The sequence below is a fragment of the Pithys albifrons genome, chromosome 13 (assembly GCF_047495875.1).
Source record: "Pithys albifrons albifrons isolate INPA30051 chromosome 13, PitAlb_v1, whole genome shotgun sequence".
Classification (NCBI taxonomy): domain Eukaryota; kingdom Metazoa; phylum Chordata; class Aves; order Passeriformes; family Thamnophilidae; genus Pithys; species Pithys albifrons.
Window position 1 is genome coordinate 6,694,244 of NC_092470.1, and position 26,755 is coordinate 6,720,998.

General features: G+C 47.4%; 3 protein-coding genes and 2 non-coding genes across 5 annotated transcripts; 1 reads left to right on the plus strand and 4 right to left on the minus strand.

Annotated features, from left to right (window-relative positions):
* Positions 1-6,940: 6,940 nt before the first annotated feature.
* Positions 6,941-15,802, plus strand: LOC139677926 (mitotic-spindle organizing protein 2B-like). The gene is made up of 3 exons (XM_071568393.1): positions 6,941-7,106; positions 7,194-7,336; positions 13,141-15,802. The coding sequence occupies exons 1-3, from the start codon at positions 6,964-6,966 to the stop codon at positions 13,299-13,301; spliced, it is 447 nt and encodes a 148-aa protein (XP_071424494.1). The 5' UTR covers positions 6,941-6,963; the 3' UTR covers positions 13,302-15,802.
* Positions 15,803-16,479: 677 nt separating this feature from the next.
* On the minus strand, positions 16,480-16,553 carry TRNAI-AAU (transfer RNA isoleucine (anticodon AAU)). The gene has a single exon. It is a non-coding gene; the product is annotated as a tRNA-Ile (tRNA).
* A 74-nt stretch (positions 16,554-16,627) lies between these two features.
* On the minus strand, positions 16,628-16,699 carry TRNAM-CAU (transfer RNA methionine (anticodon CAU)). Its single transcript has one exon. It is a non-coding gene; the product is annotated as a tRNA-Met (tRNA).
* A 2,890-nt stretch (positions 16,700-19,589) lies between these two features.
* Positions 19,590-20,576, minus strand: LOC139678182 (olfactory receptor 10A2-like). The gene has a single exon (XM_071568831.1). It carries the CDS (start codon positions 20,574-20,576, stop codon positions 19,590-19,592), a length of 987 nt encoding a protein of 328 aa, XP_071424932.1.
* Positions 20,577-24,194: 3,618 nt separating this feature from the next.
* Positions 24,195-26,014, minus strand: LOC139678183 (olfactory receptor 11A1-like). The gene is made up of 2 exons (XM_071568832.1): positions 25,186-26,014; positions 24,195-24,250 (listed from the first exon to the last, which is right to left on the minus strand). Exons 1-2 carry the CDS (start codon positions 26,012-26,014, stop codon positions 24,195-24,197), a joined length of 885 nt encoding a protein of 294 aa, XP_071424933.1.
* Between the last annotated feature and the right edge of the window lie 741 nt (positions 26,015-26,755).

The following is a 26,755-nucleotide window of genomic DNA, read 5'->3' on the forward strand; positions in this document are numbered from 1 at the left end:
CACCTTGTCTTGGGGCCAGCTTGCTCCTCTTTTTTTGGCTGAAGCTCTGTCTGATGTTCTGTACTGTTTCATGCATACCTTTTTAACCTTGTTCCTGGTGTTGCTCCTGTACCCACGCACGTACATTCCCTCCATCCTTGCTTCAGCCTAAGCTCCATCCTACTGCTACTCCACAGCAGCACATTCCCTTTGCACTCTGCTCCCTGGATGGGAATGGCAGCAGCAAATTCTCTGCTGGACTAGCAAAACCTTTTCTATCAGCAGACCAAAGCACTTGGGCATCGGTGGAGTGTTAGCAGTGGCTTGATGAAGGCTGTCTGAAAAAGCATCCTTCTCCCCTCTGCTGCCAGGAAGAAGCTGGTCCTGCTTATTGCCCAGAGGGGATCAGAGGTGATAGATTTGTAGCTGGGAGGTGGCTGTCCTGGTTGCCCTTCGCAGTTTTGAGCTGCTGTGGAGGCCATCAGGCATGGCCAGTGTGGTTTGTGGATGCACCCCGTGGTTGGGAGCCTGAAGAACTGTGGTGGCTTGTTCCAGGATGCCTCAGCCTCTGCCGCTCCTTAAAAGGCAGTGGATTAAGCTGGTCGGCGCACGGTGTCTCCTTACAGCCCACTTGGCTGCTGGCAGCTCTGGCTGCCTTACTCCATCCCAGGGAGGCATTTTGTCCAGCAGGAACGGAGGTGACTCCAGCAGAAGGGCTTTTCTCCCAGAGCCTGCAGGAAGGGCTGGAGATGCAGGAATCCGCAGAGATGCTCTTGGATGCCCTTGCTATGCTTGAAAGGTTTTGAGTGCCCTTTAGCAGCCTTGCTGTGTCCTGATGTCTCCAGCAAAGAGCTGATCCTGGGGTATTCTCTGCCTTCTCTGTGGCTGGGAAAGCAGAGGCTTCTTGTGTCTGTGCAGCTGGGCAATGGAGGCACAGGAGAGCCCCCCAATGTAGTGTGGGCCTTTTTCCTTGAAATGCTGTGGCAGGGAGCAAACTGCCTGGCAGCCAGCGCTGGCTGTGTCAGCAAGCTCACAGCCTTATAGTAAAATGCTGTCCCAGCATCCTCACTCTGCCACAGGAGCTCAGGAATGAGAGTAGTGAGACCTGTGTGCATTGCACCAGCTCCCCAAAACCAGGTCATGGACCCCAGGATTGCTCTGCAGGTGGGCTGTGTGTCCAAGTGCTTCAGCAAAGCAACTCTGGATCCTCACTGTGGGAGTTACATCTCTTTTCGTCCATCTCTTCTCCAGGCTAAAGAAGCAAAACTCAAGCATTTCCTTGTACAATGCTCCTCTGGCCCCAACCATCCCCACTAGGACTCTCTCCATATACATGGGGTCCAAAACTGAACACAATACCCCTTTCTTTGTCCTGGCACTGAAAACATGACTCCATGTCTGGATGGTGCATTGCATCCATGGGGATGGGAGCTGAAGAGCAGCTCCCCAGAAAATTTGAATTAAATCTCTTGCAGAGGTATTTTAGTGCTGCCTTTACCACCCTGTGATTGAAGTGAGCGCTGTTTGGGAGTGGGGTGAGTGTGGCAGCCGTCCAACAGGGTTAGAGAGGTGACAGATCCCCATTCATGAGGATGCTAATCCCCAGAAGGGACAAGGGCCTGAGCAACCAATGCAGATTTCAGGTTAACCCTGCTGGGAGCATGAAGGTTGACCAAAGCTCTTTGTTTGTAGCAATTCCCAATCCACTTGTCCCAGTAATCCCCCATGTCCTCCCAGCTGCCCCTGTTCTCTGTCCCTCCTCCTACCAAGAGAAACAGCTCTGTTATTCATTGCCTGATCTCTAGTCCCTCACTAAACCCTCCATAATCGCTGGCTGGTTTAACATACTGAGGCCCTGATAAAGAGTTTAAGTTTGTTTTCTAATGGGATTAACACTGCTGGGAACATGTGGTGTCTGGGCTGAGCTGGTGGGGCCCCGGCCTTGTGCTGCTCCACCTGGGTGTGGGCCAGCTCAGGGCTGTGCGTACTTACCCCTGCATAGGATTTCACTGACCAACATGATGTTCAGAGGTCTCTCTCTTACGAAGACAAGTTGAAAGAGTTGAGTCTATTCAGCCTAGAGAGGAAAAGACTGGGAAGACCTTACAGCCTCTTCCAGTGCCTAAAGGAGCTCCAAGGGAGCTGGAAAGGAGCTTGGCACAAGGGATGGAGAGACAGGACAAGGGGGAACGGCTTCCCACTGACACAGGGCAGGGTTAGATGGGATATTGGGAAGAAACTTTTCCCTGTGAGGGTGGTGAGGCCCTGGCACAGGTTGCCCAGAGAAGCTGTGGCTGCTGCATCCCTGGAAGTGTTCAAGGCCAGATTGGATGGGGGCTTAGAGCAACCTGGTCTAATGGAAGGTGTCCCTGCCCATGGCAGGGTGTGGAACAAGATGATGTTTAAGGTCCCTTCCAACCCCAACCATTCTGTGATTCTGTGAAAATACAAAGTCTTGCAGGATGAAGGCAACTAATAAAGGTAAAAAACTGACTGAGGGCAGAATTGGAGCTTGCCCTCTGGGAAGCTGGGATCTGTTTGCTGAACTCTGCCCCTAATGTTTCCCATCTGCTGGAAATGAAGTGCTTGGTTAGTGTCAAGCCTGAAATCACCTGTTCCAGTATACAAGCCATCAAGGCTCCTGAGCAGCTCAGAGGCTATAGAGAATCACCAGCAACTGATACTTGTGGGACAGGGTTAAGCCCTCAGGTGTGTTTAGGATGTGCTCCGTCATCCATGTCCCATTCCTGCTCCTCTGGCCTGGAGAAGTTCCCTGAAGCCCAAGCCTAGTGTAGTCTGAAACCCAAGCCCTACCAGGGATGCTTGAGTTACCTGAGTATCCCTGACAACACAGTGCCCTTTGTTCTGCCTCCAACCACAGCAATCTGCAGCAGAATCAAATAACCCAACAGCACAGCTGCTGGAGTTGAGAGCAAAGGAGAGAAATTTGTTCCTGATCTCTGCAGGCTGCCAGTGGAACGTGCAGGGAAGCACATACATAGCACACATGGTGCACATGGAACACATATGGCCCAGTTCAATGTGTCCTTTCAAATCGCCTAAAGACCAACAAGTTTCACCCAAGGGACAAGTTTGGCTTGGACACCACCCTCGCTCAGTCCCTTCAGTACCATTCCCAGCATCCTTTCAAACCACTCACTTGCTCCTGATGTCCTGTTGGAAAATTGCCCCAAGACATTTCTGCTTAGTCTACTAATGAGCAGTTCTCTCCTTTTCCTTGCACAGTTTTGGAGGCCTGTCTCCAAACCACCATGCTCAGGCACATGGGACAAGAGGTAATGGTTTTAAGATGAAAAATGTTAATTTAGATTAGATTAAGAAGTATTTTACAATGAAGGTTGTGGAACCTGACACAGGTTGCTCAGAGGGATGGTAGAGGCCCCATTTGTGGAAATATTCAAGACCAGATTGGACGGAACTAGGAGCAACCTGATACAGTTGAAGGTGTCCCTGCCTATGGCAGGATGTTGGAATGGATGACCTTCAAAGGTCCTTTCCAAACTAAAACTTCAAGGATTCTATGATCTTCCAGGTGAGACCATTCCAATGCCTTGCTGGTGATTTCTTTGTGTCCCTCTCATAAAACACGTCCCAGGCATGATGATTCCACACTCCCAGCCCTGCACTTCTTGCTGTTGACATTGGTGGGGTCATCCCAAGACTGGTGTGGGGAAAAGTGATGGAAACCTCTCTTTACTCCGAGGCATCCCTTTAACACAGCCCATCATTTACTTGGTTGGCTGGTTCCTCCTCTTGCTATATCCATAGCCATGATTTCCAGCATTGCAAATGGGTTCATTCTGAGTGCAAATCAAATTTCTTCATTAAACCAAACCAGACTAAATCATCATAAAAGCGTAGAATGGTTTGGGTTAAAATCTACCTTGTTCCAACCCCCTGTCATGGGCAGGGACACCTTCCACTGAAATGTTCTGCATTCACCTTGCCCGAGTTAATCATCAAAGAAAAACCATTACGTTATTCTGAGACAATGTATCTGTGATAAATCCTGTCTCCATTTGCTTTTTTTATCTGGAAACTGGGTTTCCTTTAAAAAAAAACCCAGAAAGAAAGTCTACATATGTTTGAATCCCTCTTTTCCATTTTCTGGTTGTGGGAGTCACATTTGTTGCATTTGTTTGCAATTTGAGCCATATCCAGGTTATCCTAAACCAGGCCCTTCCTTCACGGGGAGGTGATCTTGCTCCTTGCCTCCCTGATTTCATGCAACCCTCCTAGTAGACCCTCATCTCGTGCATTCAGTGTGTCCTCAGCCAGTGGTGGTGCCTCAGGCATTCCCTGCCCTTCACATCTTGCTCAGCTCAATGACCTGCACAGTCTAAGCCTTTCTCTTAATTTCCACAGTAAACGTGTGCATGCTGAATTTTTCCCCATTAAATGGCAAGCCCTAACCTGCACCTGAGTGGGACTGAGGGGCTCGCTGCTCATGTTCTCTCTCCCTGTTCCTGGTGCCTTCTGCACACCCACAGTGCTGTTATTTACTGCCCATGCGTCACAGCCTCTGCACAGGCCCAGCAGGCCCTGATTTACTGCCCACTCTCAAGAGTTTCCTCTGCACAGCCACAGCATGTCTGGCTTTAGTGTGCTTGCTCTGACTGTGCACACTGTGTCCTGATTCATAGGGAAGGCTCCTTCATTTCTTTGCCTCTATGCAGAGCAATATTTGAGCAGCCCCAACTCTAGCTGGTAATTCATGGTAAAGACTGCTGGCTTTGTGCTACACCTGGTTCCCTTTTTCTTCTGTACATGCAGGCTGTTGGAGCCTCCTTGCCCCCATCTGCTCAGAACCTCTTGTAACTCTGTCCTGGGAGGGCTGAGGTGCAGTCTGGCATCACCATCCTAGGCTGACCTGGCTCATCCTGCACTGGAAACCATGGGCAGTGACTGGGTGTTAAAGTCCTGCCAGAGGTAATGCAGGGTGTCTCTGGCAGGCAGCAAGACCCAGTGTCCTTGCCCAATGTCACTTAAGCCAGAGACCTTGGTGCCACCCACTCTGCAGCTCCAGTAACAGGTCTTCTCAGGGGATGTTAATGGGTTCCGAAGTACTTCCTCTACTGACCTGTTGGATTGGGAGAGCAAAAGGGGTAGACTGGGAGATCAGAGCCCCCAGAATTGCTTCAGAAGGAACCTTGAAGTCCAGATGAGAGAGCTGTGGAACTTGCAGACTGTGCCCATTCAGGCTTACACCAAGAAATGTGGGGAAGGTGTGACGCACAGCTGTGGCTATAGAAGGGCACAGGAGGGGCAAGGTCTCCCATTCCTTGCCCTGGGAAGGTCTCCAGCCCTGTTATTGATGCTCATGACTACAGCATAAAAGGATTGCTGCCAGCTGGAACAGGCTGGGGCTGGGAAGGAGGAGGGAGGTTCAAGATGAAACCTCCTGTTAGTTGCAGGGATGGTGGTTCTTGGTTTTCTTTTTTTCCAGAGAAGGGCTGAGCTAAAGAGCATCTTGCCCTCTTCTGCTTTGACTTGTAGCTGAGCTCTCAGGTGCCACTGGCTGGGGGAAGTGGTCCAGGTGGGACCAGGGAGGTTTGGAGACTGCATCACCCTCAAGATGAGGGCTCTTGCCATTGCACTTCAATTCCAGCCTGTCTCAAAGGAACCAGCACATCATACACCAGAGCAGGCAAGAGAGCAAGCACTGGGATGTTTTTCAGTCCTCTCTGTGTCAGAAACCCTGCACTGCCCTGCTCAGCTGAAGGTCCCTCTGAAAGTCCAGCATTTGGGACCATCTCAGGCTCTGTGGCTCCGTCAGTGTCAGCCCCACAGAGAGCAGGGTAATTGGTGCTGGCAGCAGCTGCTCCCGCTGCAAACACCACCATCACTGTCCCAGCTGGGCTGGTCCCGAGCGGGGCCCTGAGCAGCAAGATCCTTCTTCATCATCATCCACTCATTCCTGTCTCGGCAGCTGCAGTAAATCTGTATGTCAGCGGGGCCTGTCGGGACACATGGCCGGGTCACTTGTGGCAGGGGATGATTTTGACGCACTCGCAGGTTGCTCGGGATGTCGAATGGGAGCCCTGGCATGGGGGTGGGCCGGGGTCTCTCCTGGCGGTGCCGGGGGACACGGTGACGCCCCTGCTCTGCTCTCCGTCCGGCAGCGCAGCCGTTCTGTGTGCTCGGAAGGGGGGAGCGCGGACACACCATCCCTCCGTCCCCGACAGCAACAGCTCATTTCCATTTAAACAGAGGAATTTCAATCTCAGTTTGCCGGCTCCTCATCTCGCTACGACTCCAGACCCAAATTTTCAATTTTCTTCCCCGCACAACGCCAGATGCTCACCGGGCTCGGGAGCTGCGGCGCGCTGGGGGCTGGGGACGGCTGGGGACGGCTGGGGACGGCTAGGGACGGCTGGGGACGGCTGGATGGGTGCGTGAAGGCGGGTGCTGATGCGTTTGTGTCTCCGCTGGTCCCCCCGGCTCCTCCGGACTCCGGACCCGCGGCACTGCCCGTAGCGCCCCCAGAGCCCCTCGCTGGCCACTGCCCTGACCGAGAGCACAGGCACAGGTGGGCCCGCGGTGGGGCGGCCGAGACAGAGATACAGACACCGGCGGGAACAGACAGACACCAGTGGGAGGGGGGCCGGTTTGGGGGGACTGCCCGGGATGGAGGAGAACGGCTGGAGCGCGACTGCCACCTGCGGGCAGCGCCGGGAACGGCAGCGCCGGGGCGTGGCCGCCGGGGGCGTGACCGCGCAACGAGAGGGCGTGGTCTGATTTTGGGGCGTGGCATGATGCGGGGGCGTGGCCTCATCGCAAGGGGCGTGACCGAATGGGGTGTCCGTGGTCGGGGGGCGTGTCCGTGGTCGGGGGGCGTGTCCGTGCTGGGGCGTGTCCGTGCTCGGGGGGGCGTGTCCGTGGTCGGGGGGCGTGTCCGTGCTCGGGGGGCGTGTCCGTGCTCGGGGGGGCGTGTCCGTGCTCGGGGGGTGTGTCCTCGCCGCCATGTCGGAGGGGGCGTCGGGCATGGCGGCCGTGGTGATGTCGGAGGCGCGGCTGCGGCGAAAGCAGCTGCTGAGCGCGGAGGAGACGGAGCTGTTCGAGCTGGCGCAGGCGGCGGGCAGCGGGCTGGACCCGGAGGTGTTCCGGTGAGCGGGCAGGGTGGCCCCGCGGAAGCCGCAGGTGCCGCGGGGCTTCCCCCGTTTGACGGGCGTCCCCCCCCCCCCCCCCCCCAGGGTGCTGCTGGACCTGCTGCGCATGAACGTGGCGCCGCTCGCCGTGTTCCAGGTGCTGAAGTCGATGTGCGCCGGGCAGCGGCTGCCGCCGGGACCCGAGGGCGGCCCCGCCGCGCCGGTGCCGCTCCCCAGCGACACCCGAGGTACGCGCCGGGCAGTGCCGGGCCGGGCCGGGCGGGCGGCGGCGCCGAGCGCGGAGCCCCCCGAAGACCCTCCCAGAAGCATCCCCGGGCCCGCCCGGGCCCCGCCGCACCCAGGCCCAGCGCTGCGGCCGCCGCGGCCCCGAGCGCTGCCGCAGCCCCGCGCCCGCCCCGCCGCGGGGAGGGGCCCGCGGGCCGGCCCGGGGGGCGGCTCGGCCGGGCCCCGCGGGGCTCGCTCCGTGTGAAACCGGGCCCAGCCCGGCCGAGCCGCCCCCTTTTGTCCCAGTTCTTATCACTTTTGGGGGCCCGGGGGAAGGTTGCCGCAGCAGTTGGGGTTGTGTAGCCTCTTGGCTCTGCTCGCCGACAGAAAACCCCCTAATCCACAATATTACATAGTGCTGCTGTGCTCATATGTAACTCAAAGGAAAACGGTAAAGTTTGTAGTCCATGAGGAATGCCCGGGAAAGGAGGAGAGCTGTGATGCTTGCTGTGCTCTGTCCCCATCTGTGCGGTGGGTTCTGACACTCATCCAGCGGTTTCTGTCCTCTACAGATGGTGTTTGGGTGGGAACATGAAGTGCGAGACTGTAGGGAACTGTCAGCTAAAATAGCGACTGCTTTTGACTGCAGTCAAACATAGCGACTGCTCTAATTACTGTGGACAGTAAAAACGTAGCCCTGAATTTGTGCCATATATATATATATATATATATATATATATATATATATATATATATATATATATATAATTCTTTTTTATTCCAAACCAGCTCTAATAAAACTTGTGTTTATTCCCTGAAGTGACTTTTGGCTGGTAGCTCACCACCTCTGTGGATTACATCCAAAAGGTTTAAAAAGAGGTAACTAAATTAAATTTGCTGTCAGTAAGCCTGAATTAATTTCTCTCATGCTCAAAACTGTTTCAGGGTGAAAACTCTGTTGTGGTGCTGCATCTGTGCTGACCTGTGCTGAATTTTGAGGCAAAACTTTAAATGGTAATTGTCAGCAAGGACTGTGCTGGGAACACAGAGAAGGGGACAAGAAAGAAAAGATTGGTGGACATAGGTGGGAGGAGAGTGAAGTTTCCTTGTTATGATAGTGCAGTAGCACTTAGTCTGGTCTCACTAGTGAGGCTGCCCTGGTGATTGGGTGTGTTTATTCTCTTGGCTGTGCTTGCCAAGCCTTGTAGAAAGTGAAGTTGAAAGGCAGGGTTAAGGATTCATTTGATAAGCAGTCAGTTTTGGGATAAAGGGGTTAAGGTACAATCTGGCACCCTCACAAGAGAGCCTGCTGCTCCTGGTGTGGATTCTCACAGGGTAAGTGGATGGGAATCCTCTCCTTGTGCAGTTGAGGGTGACTGCACTCACAGAGACTCAGGAAGTTTCCTGAAGCCCAAATGTTAGTTGGAGTGTGTGAATAAAGTGTTGAGGACTCCATGGCCTTCACCACTTTCCCTTTCTCAGGAGATGAGAAAGGTTAAGAATTCCCTGCAGGGAAAGTGATTGTGGTGACAAGAACAGCCTCACATGTGACTGAGAAGTAACTAAATATGCACAGGGGCAGGAGAAGACATCTGTCTGACTACTTTTTTCTGAGCAGAATAGGAGAGGTACAGCACTTGGGTTTTTTAAAATAAGAAGTAGCATGCTATTCCAGTACCACACTGAGAGGAAACATCCCAAAAGAGCAGAGATTTTGAACAAAAGATGCTGCTCTTCTCCTCTGTTGGTGCTCCAGCTGTTATGGGCAGCTCCAGCTGTGAAGGAATGTTGGTAAGGATTTTGTCCCTGTCTGTCTGAAATGTGGAGCAGCTTCTCTTTGCTCATGTGGGCTGTTTGGGTGGTACTTTCTGGACAAAGGAGGCTTTTTTCTATCACTGGGGCCACTGCCATGAGCTAATTTTAGCTAGTAGTAGTCTGGCACAGGTTTGAAACAGTCAGATGGCCACTTGTTTGTTAATCAGCATTAAATTTCTCAAGAGGAAAAGCCAAAAGTCCTAAGGTAGAGTTGGTATGTGCTTAACTGTTTTTAAACTGCCACCTGGAGATGCTGCAGGCACCTCAGAGAGGCTGAATTTGCAGGAATTAGTATCTGTCTTGGGAACTTAATTTGGTTGTGTCTCTATCAATCCAGAATGCTCATTCTGCACTGTTAGCAAAGCATCTCCTGGTCTGAATCAAATTGCAGTCCTAATGTGTCCTGCCAGACTTTCCTCTCCATAGTATCCTGTAAAAGTGGCTCTGGGACAAGCCCTCGAATCCAAAGTATAGTGAAGTTCAGGGGAAGATGGTACTGCTCCTGGTAAATTTTCCCAGTATTAGTTTGACTTTTAGTGACCAGCCTGGCCTATTGCTGCCTTACTTCCCAAGGCTAAAATATGTCTTCAGAACCAATTAATGTACTGGGATCACTGAGACAGAAGGATTGTGCCCATCAAGCCACAGTTTTGCTGCAGATGTGGTAAAAAATTAAATGCTCAACCTGGATTTGCTCTCTTGCAAGCCATTGCTCAGTAATGGTGATGAAGAGACACTTGGGCCTCCTCTCTCATCACACTCAGCCCTGACCAAAACACTTTTACACCTTGTCAGAAGGTTTAGTCATTCCATCGATGTAATTTTTTTTAATTTTCTGTAAGCTTGTGTTAAATTAGAGCCATAACTCACTTTGAATGAGAACAACACTTTTCAGTTTCTGTCAGCCCAGGTGACTTTGCTGTCACCCAGCACCAGCTAACACCAGATAATTCCTTCATGTATTAGATCACCATTGAAAAGCTGATGCTCTCAGAAAAATCTTTGGGCAGAACTTAAGCCCAGTGGTGGCTTATCACAACTTTAATTGTGTGTTTTCATTTCTGAGTGAGTATAAGAAGTGCTGCTTAAATCTTGTTAATATGGAAGATTTGTTTTGTCCAGTTCTCCTTGCTAGGATCATACAATCCCAGAAGGGTGTGGGTTGGAAGGGATGTTAAAGCCCATCCAGTCCCACTCCCTGCCATGAGCAGGGACACCTTGCACTAGACCAGGTTGCTCCAAGCGCTGTCCAACCTGGCCTTGGAACACTGAGAGATTGGGCAGCCACAGCTTCTCTGGGCAACCTGTGCCAGGGCCTCACCACCGTCACAGGGAAGGCTTTCTTCCTAATACTTCACCTAAAACTACCCTCCTTCAATTTGAAAAAGAATCACTCCTCATTTGCTGAACTTTCTAGTTCTGGGCACGGTCCAGGTCCACCCTTCAGGAGCTGGGTAAGTGTCAATAGGGTCTCTGGGATTGTTCTCTGGGCTGGACCTGTTCTGCAGGATTGTCCTGTCTGCTTTGCCTTCTTTCCCTTTGGGAGCTGCTGCAGGGAAGGGGAACCAAAGCTCTGTCTGCTGTTGGCTCTGCCATCTGCTGGCAGAAGATGCTGCTTCTGTTTAAGAAGAGCAGCTTCTTTGTAGGACCAGGCATCTGGAAATGGGAGATGCCTCTTCTGCATCGCTGGGACTTGTGTCTGTGGTTACAGCCAGAGCACTGTGCTCGTACAAGGAACAGTGACTGTCTTGCCCTTGCTAAGCTGCTTTGTGCCCTTCAGCTCTGCCCCTCTGCTTGTCTCTGCCACTTCTGCTCTCAGAAGGCAGACAGGGGCTGCAGTAATCCAGGTCTCACTAAAGATCAGCCAAGGCTGCTCTGCTCCAGTTTTATAAGTACTGCTATGATCCTGGCTTAGCCTTCTCAGCACATCACAGTGCAGGAAGGCTTTTTAAAACCGCCAAAACAAAGCTGATACAGCAGTTCTGAACAGCTCAGAGAGCTGTTTCTTGCATCCACAGCTACTTCGGCTGCAGTTGTTCTGTAATAGCCAGACACATCCGAGATAAGGACTTCTTGTGTCACCAGGGAACGTATCAGTGGAATCCTTTTGTTCATCTGTAGTGCTCGAATTACAGAGAGCTGCTTCTGTGCTTTGTGTAATTGAATCTGTTATCTCTGATAGCATAACTGAGGGAAGCACAAACCTTGACTGTCTTTGCACACTTCAGGAACTGGTTCATAGGTCAACACCGAGTGCTTCCAAAAATATACTGGGTTTTTATGCTGTTTAACTGGTTTGTTTTACTGCGATTTCAAGGCTAAGGGCACATACTTTTGAGTGCCACTTCTCTTCAGTCAAGAGACTCTTTCTGCCCAGGTTGTTTCAGCTGGGTCGGAACATCCAGGGCCTGACTCCAGTAGTGCTTAACGGTATCAGTGTTTGTGTGTGCACATGTCTGGAGTTGTCATACAGGGGTTGAGGCTCTGCCCTCTCACCAGTCAGATGCATGTGAGAAGGGGGAGGGCATTCATCTGGAGAGCTGTCCTGGATTGCTAAAAGCATCATAGTCAATAATGCTTTTTATTCCTGCCACTTTTATCTTTCAAATACTGTGAGATTACCTATTGCCTTTGGCAATGTGTTTGTTTTCATGGACACTTGCATTAGTGAAGCTTCCTAAAGTGTCTGAGCTACAAGGCAGCTGGCAAAGGCTGGTTGGCTGGCTTGGGATTGTGACTGGGGGCACGTCACTGCTGTGCTTTACTGTAAGAGGTTTTTTAAGAGCACCTGACTTGGCTGGGATAAGTGAATGGATTTTTTTGCCATTTAAATTTTATGAACACATAGTGGCCACATACCTTCATTCGGAAGTTCTCAGATTGTCTTTCTGGTGCAACAGAGTGTTAGCTGGTGGTATGGATGGGAGTCCTGTTCCCAGACAGTTGCTCCAAGGAGACAGGATGATCTGGTAAGTAACTGTGTGTGCTGTCCATAGCACAAATGATCCAAGATGATGGTTTCCAAACCATGCCTGTGGGGACTCCAGAATGTGGATCAGCTGTTGGTGTTGTGGAAGTTGCTCTGATAATGATTGTGAAAATGTCACTGTTCATTTTAATTCCATGCATGTAACTACAGCTCACTCTATTCCTGTTTTGTTTCCTCCCTGACATTATTAAGTTTTATGATGCTTTGTGGAGGTTGCTGCCTTTAGTAAAAGCTGTGACCCTTTTATTCTCTTTCCTAATGAGAGTCCTACCTCTTACCTGCAGCAGTTCTTTTCAGTGTCAGGGAAAGTCAATGTCCCTCCCTTATCCCCTCCTGCCATTTGTGTCAGCACACAGAGCCTGTTGTTCTCTCCTCTGCTGGACCCAGCACAGTGGGCTGTGTGCCACTTGCCTCCCTCAGCTCCTGCCTTTTAACCCACTACTGCTCCCTGCTCTTGCTTTGCTGTTTGGAGCCAGTCAGTTGTGCCTACAGGAGGGGAACTCTCATCTTCTGAACTCAGTAAGAACATCTCCAAGTCCTGTGTGGGAGTCTGAGCTCCTGCAAACCACAGAAAACTATAGGAAATCCAAACCTGCTTGTGGAGTGACAGCAGTGACATGGCGAGAAGTGTGTGTGGCAGCAGCCTCAGACACTGGTGGACACTGGCACGTCCATTCACTTATCCCAGCCGGAGGTGTGGGAAGCTCTTGGTGTCCCGGCAGTGCTGTTTGCCATGCTGCTGTTCCTGTGCAGAATGAGTGCAACCACCTGGCTGGTTACTTTGTAGATTAAACCTGATGAAAATGAAAAATGCTCCCACCGCAACGTTTGGGTTTTGTGGCACCAATCCCTGTTGGGCTGAATTCACCAGTTTGCTTTCTGGGCTGGATGCTGAACACATTTGTGGGGTTTGACAGGGTTTTGCCTCTTGCATGGTTCCTGAAGGAACGCTTGTCTGTAGCTGCTGTGTGTGTGGTTGTTGGATTGGGATGTGAAAATTAATGGATGTATTTGTTTATTCAGGGAGAAATAAAACCAGCTCTGCTGTCACTGGGACCCAGGTTCTGGCAGAAAGGAGCAGCCGGGAAGGATCTGCCCAGAGGATGCCCCGACAGCCAAGCGCCAGCCGGATGCAGAAGGCAGGAGCTTCTGGGAAGAACGCTGGGGGAGGCAGCAGTACCTAAATAAGGCCTTGGAACAGATGGATTTTGATGCTGGACAGTGTATATAAGTTGTGCTTGTTTTAGCTGCTTGTTTTGTGTTTATTAACCTATAAACATGATTTGTAATACAGAACTATTGGTTCTTACTTCCAAAATTTCCTTTGTCGACACAGGCTGCTAGAAAGTATTCTTGTATTTGTTCCCCTCATGCCTGCTTATGGGATTTCAGCACCTATGTCTGAAACCAGATGGACTTTTCCCATGTGAAGCTGAAAAAGCCTCAAAATAAATAACTGCTAAGAGACTTTTTTAATCTTTTAGCAGTAAAGGTATTTATTTCTGTGCAGGGAAGTGAGGCAGTTCGCACTGCACAAACCCCACTTTCCAGCATGGTGTCAAAGCAGTTATATTTATACAAACATAGTACTTGGTTTCAATGCATATTAATTTGTTATAATGTGTGATTAAAATATTCATGCTTGGGTGGTACATAGACATGGTTAAAGGCAGAGCTTTCTAGATTGTTCTCTTGGCATCGATTCTTGGGGTGTTTTGGGGTCCTCCCCCTAGTTTTCAGCCTTAGTCCATACTCTTCCTTAGTTTGACCTTCTTAACTTTCTTTCATAAGTGTCCTTGCCAAAATCTTGGCTTCCTACCCTTTCCTCCTATTGATGTGTCTGGGTTACCTTAATTTATGACTTCTCATACATGGTGCATTGGTCTCTAATAATTGCTTAGGCCTAAGTACAGTAAACCAGAACAGTAAACTATGTTTCTTTAGTAACATGGGTTAAGTAATTTTGCCAGGCAGGCAGCACTTTGCAAAGCAGAATTAGGTATTTTACAAAACTAGGGTTTTTTCAGGGCTTTTCCTATTTCAGATAGCATAATCCCACATTCAGCCCTGTCACTGCTGATGTGATTATTCATTTATGAAGTGTTAGGCCCCCTCCTCATGAGCCAGGTCAAACAAGGAGGTCATGCCAAATAAGGGCGGGAACAGCTTCCTCACTTAGGGCAAGAGACATGGAAGTACCTAAAACAGGTAAGTGGGTTTGTTAGAGCTCAGTTGTTCCCATTCATCATTCCAGAGTGTCTCCAGGCATCTGGAAGGGCCTTCTAATGGCCCTGGGAGCTCAGGGCCTGTTGGTGAATTCCATGTCCCTAATTAGGAGAAAGTGCCTCCATTCTCTGGGGGATATAGATGGTCATTCCTAAACTCCAGGTCTCATGGACCTTGTTTGATAGTTGCTAAAATGAGATTGGCAGGGGCTGGGTCTCTCCTGGTCTGATCTGGTAACAAAGTGCACCTGCTCCCCTCTGTAAAACAGACAGTGGAGTTCAGAGTCCTGAGGGGAGGTAACCAGGCACAAACCATCATCACAATGCTGGCCTTCAGGAGAGCAGACTGGCCTCTGTGAGAATCTGCTTTACACAGTCCCATGGGATCAAGCCCTGGAGGGAATTTGCACCCAAGAAAGGCGGTTGATACTCAAGCATCACCTTTATGCTCAAGGGCAGTCCATCTTGACACCCCAGAGCTGCATCCTGTGCCTGAGCTCCAAATGCTTCCCTGACCCTTTCCAAGTCCTTGTCTGACCCCTCTCATAACCTTGGCCTTGTTACACTTCCAGGCCCTGCAGAGCTGAAGATGCTGCTGTGGGGCTACAGTGAGCTGGGGCCTGGCTGGGGTGCAGCACCATGGGGTCCCCTGGGAGCTGTGGGTCCCCTGAGGTTGGTGCAAGGAGCACTCTGGAAGGGAGAGGGCAGGGTGTGGGGTGGGATGAGGCATGGTGGGATCAACCAGGACTGTAGGGAGCCCCCTATACCCTGAGACAGCCATAGGCTACATGATTAAAAGCTCATCTCTGTGAACAAAGAGGAGCAGAGGGACAACGAGAGGTGCAGGAGCCCTGGGTGTCTCTGCAGTGCCAGGGATCCCCTGTCCCAGCTGCTCCCCGGGCTGTTCGTGGGCCCGCAGGAGGCTCCAACCTCAGTGGGCCACTCTGCAGGTCACCTCTTGTGCTGAGGGGGTGACTGTCTAGGGGTGAGGGACACATAAGATGCAAGGGAAGAGCGTTTTGGGATTGTACAGGGCTTATGGGATGGTTAGAGGGAGGAAGCAAAAGTGTGGAAAAGAAGGGATCAAAGTAGTTTAGGGAGACGTAAATGTGTGAAAATAGAGGGATAAGGGCATGACAGGAGTTGTGTAGCTTCTAACTGCTCATCTACCAGTCTGGGGTGTATGTGCCTCCAGTGCTGGCTGAAGCTGGGAACATGGACGTTTGTCACCCTTGGAGTGCTTAATCAGGTGCACGTCTTGCATGCTGGTCAGTGACTTTCTGTGCAAAGCTGGTTTTCAGCAATTCTTCACTGTTTAAATGGGCACCATTGGCTGTAGCATTATCACAGAGGCTGTTAAAATCAAGAAAATTTTATGTGCAAACGAGATTTGTTTTATAAACCAGTTAAAGCAGATAAGCCAATCAAACCAATTAAAGCTGTGTCAACATTTGAATAGAGATTTGTGATGTCAAGTGGAATTGGTACTACTGAAGTGACTTCAGAATTCTCAGGACTTTAGAAAGGTGACACAGAATGTGCAAACACCCTGTGATAAGCTGAGGGCTCTCAATTTCATGGAGTTATCTTGGGCAGCATCCCAATCTAATGAAAGAGTCCCCAGCTGTCATCCTGCAGGGAGAACCGACTTTGCTGACTGCCCTGCCCACCGGGCACCATCTACCCCCCAGCTTGAATCTGATTGGTGGTCAGATACAGTCACAATAACCCTCTCTGGCCGGGGTCTGGCCTTGTGCCCCTCCACAGCCACCACACAGACAGGTGAGGGTTGGACTGCACAGGTGCTGCATACCTGAATCCAGCCGTGGCAAGGCTGAGGTCAGTCACGGGTCACTGAAGGTAGGGCTGCTGGAGCTGGTGCACCTGCCATGAGCATGCAGTGAAGTTTATCCTTGAGCAGAAATGAACACCTGTGAAAGGAGGAGTAGGGAAAGCAGGGGGAGAGACTAGTGGCTCTCAGCAGACCGTCCGCCAGGGTCTCTACAGTCCTACAGGCTTTCTCACTGCACCGGCACTGCTACAGAAGAGAGGGCTGGAGGGCAAAAATGGAAGTCCAAAACTCGGAAAAAACCGAAGTGGCTAAAAAGGAAGTCCAAAACTTGGAAAAAAGCACTTCTGGCCCGTACGGGGATCGAACCCGCGACCTTGGCGTTATTAGCACCACGCTCTAACCAACTGAGCTAACCGGCCACTGGTTCATGTGCGCGCCGCCTCTCCCTCCACGGCGGCCGCCACAAGTAACAAGAAAAAAAAAAAAAAGCTGCTAGCAGAGGATGGTTTCGATCCATCGACCTCTGGGTTATGGGCCCAGCACGCTCCCGCTGCGCCACTCTGCTATTGTTAGGGAATACCTTTTCATATCCTTATTCGAGTTTGTCACTCGCGGGGCAGTGCTGAGGTGGGGCCGCGGGGTCAGCGGTGGCCCCGCACCCAGTGGGGTGACTGTGTGCCCCACGACGGGTGACAACGGATGAACAAGCTGCGGTGCGTGGATGCCCCACCTCCTGCCGGAACTTTCACTTTCTGCCAGGAACTCGCTCCAGCTGAGGAAAGCTGATCAGAGACGGCAGCCAACACAGTATATATTTTTAAAAAAGGGTTCTATGCAGCAGTGGGGGAAGATGTTGGAAAATTCTTTTACCTTTAGCACAGTAGTGTTTGCCTTGGTTACCACATAGAGCTTAGTAAGAATACAAGAGATTAACATTGCTCTAACCCAATACATTGTGACCAGTAGACTTGAGCCAGCTAAGGCTTCCTTATTTATCTGTATCAGTGATTAATATGTACTAGTCTTAAGTTTTTAATTAATTAATCAATTAATTAATGTGTACTAGTCTTATATATCTTAGTTTTGAGAACAAAAATAGAGTGCCAAAGAATGGTAAGAGAAATGCATCATGACCTGACCATATATTGGAGATACTGTTAAGGACAGAAGACTCATTAGAAGATCCGGAACCATAAAAGGGAAGTTTGGGGAATGAGATGTTCCTAAAAGACCACTGAAGACCCTCAAAAGACCCCTGCTCATATCCAAATAAGTCCACATAAATAATTAGGATATAGGCATGTCTTCAGGAATGTAATGAATATGTTAATAGAAATGTAGCAAATATGTATTAGTTTCATGACTATAACCTGGTCTGTTTTGCTACTGGGTGTGCATTTTGGGTGGAGATATTTCCCACACAGTGCGTGGAATAAAGGAATGTTGGCTTCCTAAACCACCAAACTGATTGGAGAGTTTATTTCCCCATTTTTGGTGTCAGAGACAAAGCCTTTCTGGCTGCTGCAGAAGCTGCAGATGATGCAGAAGGTGAACAAACCATATGTATGACTTTTTGACCTTCAAGACAGTCAAGCAGTGGAGTAGGTCATGCAAGGAGGTTCTGCAGCCTCTGTCCTTGGACAGACCCATCTCTGTGAAGCCCTGAACAATGTGTTCTCACCGCAACAGCTGACCATGCTTTGAGGATGAGGTGAACTAGAGATCTCCAGGGATGCCTCAGCTTCTCTCAAGGTTGCTCTGTCTCAAGAGTTGTGTCCATATGCTCTGCTTACCTGTAGAGTTCAGAACAACTTGCCTTTTCCTGCAGCCCTTGCCTAAATCTTTTCCCCTGGGGCTGCAGTTCTTGCCCTGCCTCTTCGGGAAACCACCCACTTTCCCACATTCCTTCACCCTTCTCACACTTGCAGAGTGTTATCCCCCAGCTTAGCTCTGAGTCACCACATAGCAAATATTTGCAAATTTTGCTTTTCCAGACTGACATGTTTGATGAAGTGAAAGGTCCTGTATTTCCTGTTTAAAATATGGGAAATTTCCCAGATTCCCAGGCTTTTCATATAAATTCTCCCTTCTCCAACCCATTCCTTCCCCATAAGCCCTTATCAATTCCAACCTAAAACTCACTTCTCCCCAGACTTCCCTGCTTGATGTTCTGGACACTCAGAACATCCTGACACTTATCTCAAATGATGATCTCTGTTCTCCTAAGCTTTTTTCTTTTATCCAGTCTTGGGTTTTTCCTAGCATTCCTTCTCTCCTTTCCCTCACATGGCTGAGGCCAAGATCAGCAGAAAGAGCCCAGGCAGCATAATGATGAGAAACAAGGAGACAAGGATGTAGAAAACAGGTACATACTTAAATTTGCAGCACAGATGTCCACCAAGGATTTGTCCCTCATACCCTGCAGTGCCTTCCCACTGGGAGTGGGTGGCTTTTTCCCATGGCATAGCCTGATGGCCTAGGGAAATCCTTCTTCTCAAGCAGTCCTTAAAAAGGAGGTGTCACATGTTTCATCACTCCACTGCTGTGTCTTGAAATACTGTTGTCTTTCATCCCTGTGTTTCCAGAATGAATGAGTTGGGTCTGGAGTTGTATATCTCAGAGATGAGTTTGAGCTGTTATTGGTTTCAAAGATTTGCAAATAGCAATGCTCACTTCTGGCAGCCTGTGGGATCACCTGGGAGACATTTGAAAGCCACCTGAATGCAATCCTGGGCAACTGTTTTAGGTGGCCCTGATCGAGCAGGGGCATTGAACAACATGATAGGTGCCTTCCAAACTCAACTGTTCTGTGACATCATACAGTGTGATCCCAAACCACCCCACACAGCCAGAGGACCACACTCTATAAAATAATGGATGTAGGGTCACGGTCACTGGATTCTGGTATGGCAGCTTGAATTGAATCCCATTCCTATATCCAGTCAACTGACTCTCTGTGCTTTTTGCTTTCTGGTGGGAGGAACTGATTGCCATGGGATGAACTATATCAATCCACCAACAATCGGTTAGTGGATTTTTCCAGATACCTTCCACCAGACCAGGTTGCTGCAAGCCCTCTGGACTTGAACACTTCCAGGGATAGGGAGTCCTCAACCTTTCAGGACAACCTGTACCAGGACCCCACCACCCTCACAGGGAAGAATTTCCTCTTAATCTCTAATCTAACCCTGCCCTCTGTCAATTTGAAGCCATTCCCTCTTGTCCTGTGACTCCAGGCCCTTGTGAATAGTCTCTCCAAATTTGTTGTAGGTTCCCCTCTTGCAGGCTCTGTAATATTTTGGACAGTTACCTTAAATATATTCATTTATTCTTTATACAGACTATGTACATTTCTCTGCATATTCTAACAAAAGCTAAAACGGCCAAAGCCTTTACAGAGTGATGCATGAATTCTTTGATTTTTAACTTTTCAACTGTGAACAGTTTTCAGAAAATCACTGTCCCAGCAGAGTCACCTTGTTGACAAATTGTCCTCTCCCAAAAGTTTTCCTCAGAGCAAGCTTTACCTCTGTATTTCGTAAGCTGTAGATGATTGGGTTCAGCATTGGAGTCACAACTGTGTAAGAAAGAGCCACCAGTTTCCTGCTTCTTGCCCAGAGACTGGACTTGGGCTTCAAGTGTACCAAGCCAGCTGTGCAGTAGAACAACGTCACCACCACCAGGTGAGCAGCACAGGTGGAAAAAGCTTTGCACCGTCCTTTAGCAGATGGTATTTGGAGGATGGTGTGGGTTATCTGGATGTAAGAGGCTGCTGTCAAGGCAAATGGGATCAAAATAATTACAATGGTGGCCATGAACAAAAGAAGCTTGAATAAGTATGTGTCTGAACAGACCAGATCCAGAAGAGGAGCAATATCGCAAAAGAAATGTTCAATCTCCTTAGAGCCACAAAAGGGGAAGCTGAATAGCCAGCTGGTGAGTCCGATGGAGAATGGAATGGCAGCAATCCAGCATGTTATCACCATGTGAAAACACACTCTGCTATTCATCCCCACAACGTAGTGCAAGTGATGGCATATGGCCATGTACCGGTCATAAGCCATGGCTCCCAGGAGGAAACACTCAGAAGTGAGGAGGAGTATGACAAGGGAAAGCTGTAGGGCACAGGCAGAGAAGGAAATGGCCTTTCTCTCCAACAACAAATCCACCAGCATCTTGGGCACGACGTCCAGTGTGAAGCAAATTTCCATGAAAGCCAGATTTTTGAGAAAATAGTACATGGGGGTGTGCAAGGCAGGGTCAGTGGTTGCAACTATGATGATAAGAAAGTTCCCTGTCATTGTGATGAGGAACATGAGGAGAATTTCCACAAAGAGGAAGACCTGAAGAGCAGCAAGGTGGGAGAACCCCTGCAAGGTGAAGTAGGTCTGGTTTCTGAGCCCCAGGGCTTCAGTGGCTTCCATGTGAAAGAGAAACAGCATAGCCTTTGTGAGCCAACAGGGGAGACATGAGAAGAGAAGTCTTTTTAGGGATGAAGAAGAAAGTGGCTCAGAAACTGGTTGTTTTATTTAGTAAGTGAGATGATCAGCTGGACAAAAAAAGATATTTAGAGACACATTTAAAAATGCAACACATGGTAAATATTAGGTAATAATTAAAAACAATGAGCTTCATGCAGAAGAACCAGGGGTTTGCCATTTGTCTGTTGTCATAGAACCACAGAATCACAGACTGGTTTGGGTTGGATGGAACCTTAAAGCTCATCTCGTTCCACACTCTGCTGTGGACAGGGACACCTTCCACTAGTCCAGATTGCTTGAAGGTCCATCTAGCCTGGCCTGGAACACTTCCAGGGATGGGAATGAATTAAGATAAATTCTTAATTTTTAAATAAGATTAAGTATTACTGTGTCCACCTCTTATTTCAGTTCAGCAGATATTTTCTGAAATATGTTTCCATACACAATTCACCTATTTAATTTTCTGTGTGCAAAATAAGAATTAATTTCCCTCAGAATTGAAATGGAATTACATTCTCTGCTCTATTCTTAGAAAGAAACCCCAATTTTCCTCCTGTTCTCACACACATGCATGTACATACAGATTTCAAATAAATAAAGGAGAATAAAATACTTGATGGTGCAGCCATAGAGTTGAAATTTAAAGGATGGACAGAACACATAATTTGCTATTTGGTCTTGCCATTGCTAACATATAAAATGGCCTGCTAATTTTGTGATTTTTTTTTAAATCATCATTGTTTTTTACTCAGTGTCACTGGACAATTGTGTATGAGTTCAGTGAAAAGCTCTGCTCTTGTCAACCATCTGCAGCCTCCCTGCCCATATTTAGATATTTATGACATAGATAACAATATACAAGGTAAACATTTTAATTACTTTCACAGTTCTCATGTCTTTATGAGAACTACAAAGGTAAGTCAGAAACCTTGATTGTGTTTCTCACTTTATGCAGTTGGCTGCTCTTTGAAGTATTGCTGAAGTCACAGCCTCAAGGCTGGCAAAGCCCGAGGAGTGTTTGGACAGCGCTCTCAGCGACATGGTTGGATTGTTGGGGTGTTCTGTGCACGGGCAGGAGTTGGACTCAATGATCCTTGTGTGGTCCCTCCCCAGTCCCTCCACTCTGGGATACTCTATGGTCCTATGAAGTCATTAAATGACCTCCACCACTCTGCCCTCATGCACTGAGTCATGTCATGTTGGGAAGGTGTCAGAGTGGTCAGACATGATGCAATTTTGGTAAATCTATGCTGTTACACATCATTTCCTTCCCTTCATGTGCCTGGGCATGACTTCCCTGAGAATTTACTCCATATTCTTCCTCAAGGCTGAGGTGAGGCTGATATTCCTCCAATCTTTCTTGGGCTTCTTGAGAGCAGACACATTTTATTTTTCTCTGTCACTGGCAGGCTCTCCCAATTTGTCAAAAGTGGCAAATACCAGTCTTACAACCGCATCAGCTGCTTCCCTCAGCACCTTCTGCTGCATCCAAGGGTTTGGGTGGATTCAGTTTCCTGAAGTTCTCTATGACTTGATTGCCAGTGGTGGGTAGAACCTTGTTTCCCCTAACTATGCAACTACTTTAACTCTTTCAAAAAACCCCTCCTTATTTCAGAACAGCAAAGATTTGTTTGTTTTGTTGTTTGGTTTTTTTTTTAAAAAACCCCAACATATTTTCACAAGTGAAATGTTTCCCTGAATGATCAAGAAAAACACTTGTGTTGTTTCTGCAAACAGTCATATGGCAAATATCAGCAGCTGAGATACCCATTTACATTTCCCTTACAATCTGTGAATTGCAGCTCTCAGGTGTTATTTTTGTACAATCTTCAGAAATAACCTAAAATAAGATATAAGTACTTGAATCTCTTACATTTCCATAAGTCTCTTATCATATGGCTCAGACACCACTGAGTGCATTGCAGATGTAGGGAGTTTTCACAGACATGCTCTTCTATTCTTCAAAACATTAACTCAATTTTTAAAAATTTCTTGAGCCATCTCTATTTCATTACTAAAAAGTATAGAAAATACCTCAAGTTTCATGAGAAGCAATCCAGACTTTCTGATGTGATGCCTTTATCCTTGAATTCAGATAATGTTTATGATTTTTGTCTTTTGGGCAACACTTCAGGCCTGTGAGTACTTTCCTGTAGGATCCCCCCAAAAGAAGTGAGGTTCAGCTGTTCTGAACTGCATGGTATCTTACACTGCTTCCTGAGATAGGAATGCCCCTCTGGACTCATTACTAGGAATCCTCAGAAGGCAAAATATCTCCCTTGACAGCAGACTGCGAACAATTTAAGTCACTGGAAGTTAACTTTAGTTTCGTTTTTTAATCTTACATGAGTAATGGCAATAAAATTAACAATGACTGGGATAATGTGTAAATTTAAAGTGCAAATAGGAAAGTGTGAATCTCTATTTGAAGGTAATGGGAGGAGAAAAACACCCTTTGCTGGCTGCCTTGTTTGAATTATTAGTCAGGTCAGTTTTCGTGGAGGGAAAGGAACCCCAAACCAAATCAGACCATTTGTTTTAGACATCAGAGGATGGGTACATCACCTCTGAAGGCAGCTGTCTCTTTTTATTATGAGGCAGGTAACAACAGCCACATGTCATTTAGCTAAAGAAACTGTGGTTTAACAAATAAATTCCAGTGAAATGGATCCCACTTGAACTACAGCTCTTCAGAAAATTAGAAATTCAGTGTGAGGTTTCCAGAACTAATTTTTGAAAAGAGTTTTATACAAAGCAAGGAAACCCGGTGGCATATCAAAGAGAGATTCACCAAATCTAACTGCAGACATCTGTAATCCAGTGGCTGAATTGTTGTTGACATATCCAGTGTCTTTTAAAATGCTCTAGAGTATCCAAAATACCTGCTTTAGTCTGGCAAATGCAATAGAGACCACGGGAAACTGCTGCTTCTGGAACATTCCTGGAGATCGGCTAAGATGCTCCTGGTGTCTCTAATGGCACTGAAGACCCACATTTTTCAAGTGATTTGAGTCCTAAATTTCTGGATCTGAACTTGTCATAGAGTCACCAGCCCTATAATCAAAGGAGAGGTGCTGACACTTCCAAAGTGTAATTCGCCACAGCCTTAAAAGTTCAAAATGTGGAGAGAAGTTGCAATGTAGAAATGTCTTTCTCCATTGAGTATGTTGGGAAACCAGGTGACTGACACACATGCAGAGTTTGTGTTGCAGATGTCTAAGTGTTAATGGACTTCCATTATAGTAAACACAGCAATACAGACATTCCTGGGCCTGGTTAATTTGGCCTGTTGTAGATAAGTGCTTTGGAACAGATCCTTGAGTGTATCCTGGCGTATCCTTGAGTTCAGAACTCTGTTCATTTGCCTAAACTCAGCCAAGGCATATATTTTCCTGCCTCATCCAGCTTTATGTGACAAGTGGTACCTGTTCCTTCCTAATTGTACTAATCCTCTCTTCAGCTGTTCCCTCCTCTAGACCTCAGGGATGTTTCCCATTATCCATTTCCTGCTGTTTAACTGCTTTAAAAAGATGTATTTCCTTACCATGGCCATCATCCCTGTTCCTGTGTTGCCTCTTCTCAGCTGCTTGTTGCACTGCTTGGACACTTCAGTGAAGTGTGAAGTTTGCTAACCACTATTTCATTTTTTTTTAATCAGTTGCAACTATTAGAACATACATAACAATCACAGCTACATAATCTACAGAGTTCTAAACACCCTTTCCTATTTCCTTTTTTTTATCAAGGACAATAAAAATATTCAAAATGAACTTGTTTTGGATTTGTAATAACGGTCTTTTCCATTCATCTCCCCCCTGTCCACGAAACATCAACAGGGTGGCCAAACCTCTTTGGAAGCTGTTGTAATGTTGTTGTGGGAATTTTGCTTTTACTTTAGGGCTTTAATTGTCAGTCCAAATATGGACAGTATGTAATGAATTTTAGACTGGATGTCTACAGTACGTGTTCTTCTATATGGGCTAGATGTTCTTTAGTATCTTGTACCAAGTCCCTCTAAATCATAGCTTTTATTAACCAAACCCAAACTCCCAAAATAGATCAGAGGGACCATAACTGAGAAATGTTTCTTACTCTCTTAATTTGTAATCAGAGGTGTCCAGATGACTGTCTTGGACGTAGATATCTACACCATAGGTGTGAAAACTAAAAGCAACCTGAACATAACATTAATAAAAAACGGTCTCTTTGCTGTAAACTGTGTTTCAACTTAACATGAACTGAATTTCAGCTGCAGTGAGGAAAAAGCAAGCAAGAGGCTGGTAAGAAGACAAAAATCCAAACATATATAATGACATTCATGGATTTATTTTGCTTACTTTACAGCGCTCACTACATATTCATTGTCGCTTTCCAGACCAGCCCCCACTGATAGCAAGATTATTTACCTATTTTGTTCCTCTGTTTTTTAAGAGATGCAGCTATAGCTTTCCAAGATTTATTCAAATTAACTATATTCATATACCATTTTATTGTGACTGTAACTCATTAAGGTTTATTACCCCTTATTTTTTTGTTACAGAAAGCAGCCCCCAGAAATCCATCAATTTACTCAAATGTTTTTGCAGCGCTTCCTTTACTTCTTTGTTTCTCAGACTGTAGATGAGAGGGTTGACCAAGGGGGTGAGAATGGTGTAAAAAAACGAGAAGACTTTGTTTGGCAACATTTGGGTATTGTGATAAGGGAGTACATAGGCTGATAATATTGACCAGTAATAAAGAATCACCACAATAAGATGTGAGGAGCAAGTGTAAAAGGCCTTTTTTCTTCCAGTGGCAGAAGGAATTCTCATGACTGTGACAATGATGTAGAGATAGGATGAGAAGGTCAACAGGAATGGAGGTAATGAGCACAAAGCTCCTGTTATGGAAGTGACAAATGCCACAACCCGAGTGTCACTGCAGGAGAGCTTCATCATAGCGAAGGAGTCGCAGAAAAAATGGTCGATTTCATTTGGCCCACAGAAGTCCAAATTTGAAATCAGGAATGTCAGTATAGAATTGGAGAGAAAGCCACTGATCCAGGATGCAGCACCCAGCTGGAGGCTGAGCTTGGTGTCCATGTAGGATGGGTAGTGCAGGGGTTTGCACACCGCGAGGTACCTGTCATAGGACATCACAGCCAGGAGGTAACACTCTGTAGCTCCCAAACAGCCAAAGAAATAGTACTGTGTGAAACATCCCCTGGCTGAAATGCGTCTGTCTCCACACGCATAGCTGAACAACATCCTTGGCAAGATATTGCAGCTGTAGCAGATTTCCAAGCAGGCCAAGTTGCCCAGGAAGAAGTACATTGGGGTGTGAAGGCGCCAATGAGCCACCACCAGCACAACGATGAAGGTGTTCCCAGTTATGGTCACAAAGTAGATTGACAGAAACATCGGGAAGAGAAGGGAATTGAGTTCAGGACTATTCCCGAAATCTAGGAGGATGAACTCTGTAACAAGTGTTTCATTTTTCCAGTCTTGATTTGCCATAACTTTTGTTCTAGTGTTAAAGAAGGGAGGGTTACCAGCAACGAAGACCTCAACAGTTAAGACTCAAATAACGAAAATTTCATCACAGAAATTTGCATTACCAGACCTGTCATGTAATTTATATTAATATTTCTTATGTACTCAGAGTCACCTTAATTATTACTGATTACTACTCCTGTACTAAGAAGAGTACCTAGAACTGAGCTGATGTCCACGTTTCTCCTCTGGCACAAGAGTACTTCCAAAATGTCTCCAGTCTGTGCAAGAAAATAAAAAATCAAGTTGTTTTATCCCATGCTGTCACAAGTTTTGCCATATTCTTTTCTGTTGTAAAAAATACATATTTGGTTGCTCCAGCAGCATCAGAGCTGTATTTCTATTGTTAAAAAGTATCGCTGCATTCATCAGTATTATATATTCAATATTTTTAGGTATGCTGCATGACTTTCAATGAAGAAATTTTTCTTATTTGAAAAACAATTCCAATTCAACATTTCAAACACATTTCAAATCTTATTTGAAAAATAATCCAGCATCCATCAGCAAAAATAAGTATGAAGGACATCTATACCATCCTCAGCATATATTTACCCTGTCAAAAAACCCTGAAACACTCACAAACAAAAGCACATTGAAGTTGTCTCA

What these genes read in the sequence shown, in the direction of transcription:
- LOC139677926 (XM_071568393.1), top strand. Translation starts at nt 6,964, where the DNA reads ATGTCGGAGGGGGCGTCGGGCATGGCGGCCGTGGTGATGTCGGAGGCG. An exon ending in CTGGACCCGGAGGTGTTCCG is followed by an intron (nt 7,107 to 7,193) that starts GTGAGCGGGCAG and finishes CCCCCCCCCCAG; the next exon opens with GGTGCTGCTGGACCTGCTGC. An exon ending in GCTCCCCAGCGACACCCGAG is followed by an intron (nt 7,337 to 13,140) that starts GTACGCGCCGGG and finishes TTGTTTATTCAG; the next exon opens with GGAGAAATAAAACCAGCTCT.
- LOC139678182 (XM_071568831.1), bottom strand. Translation starts at nt 20,576, where the DNA reads ATGCTGTTTCTCTTTCACATGGAAGCCACTGAAGCCCTGGGGCTCAGA.
- LOC139678183 (XM_071568832.1), bottom strand. Translation starts at nt 26,014, where the DNA reads ATGTTTCTGTCAATCTACTTTGTGACCATAACTGGGAACACCTTCATC. An exon ending in AGCGCTGCAAAAACATTTGA is followed by an intron (nt 24,251 to 25,185) that starts GTAAATTGATGG and finishes AAAATGAAATAG; the next exon opens with TGGTTAGCAAACTTCACACT.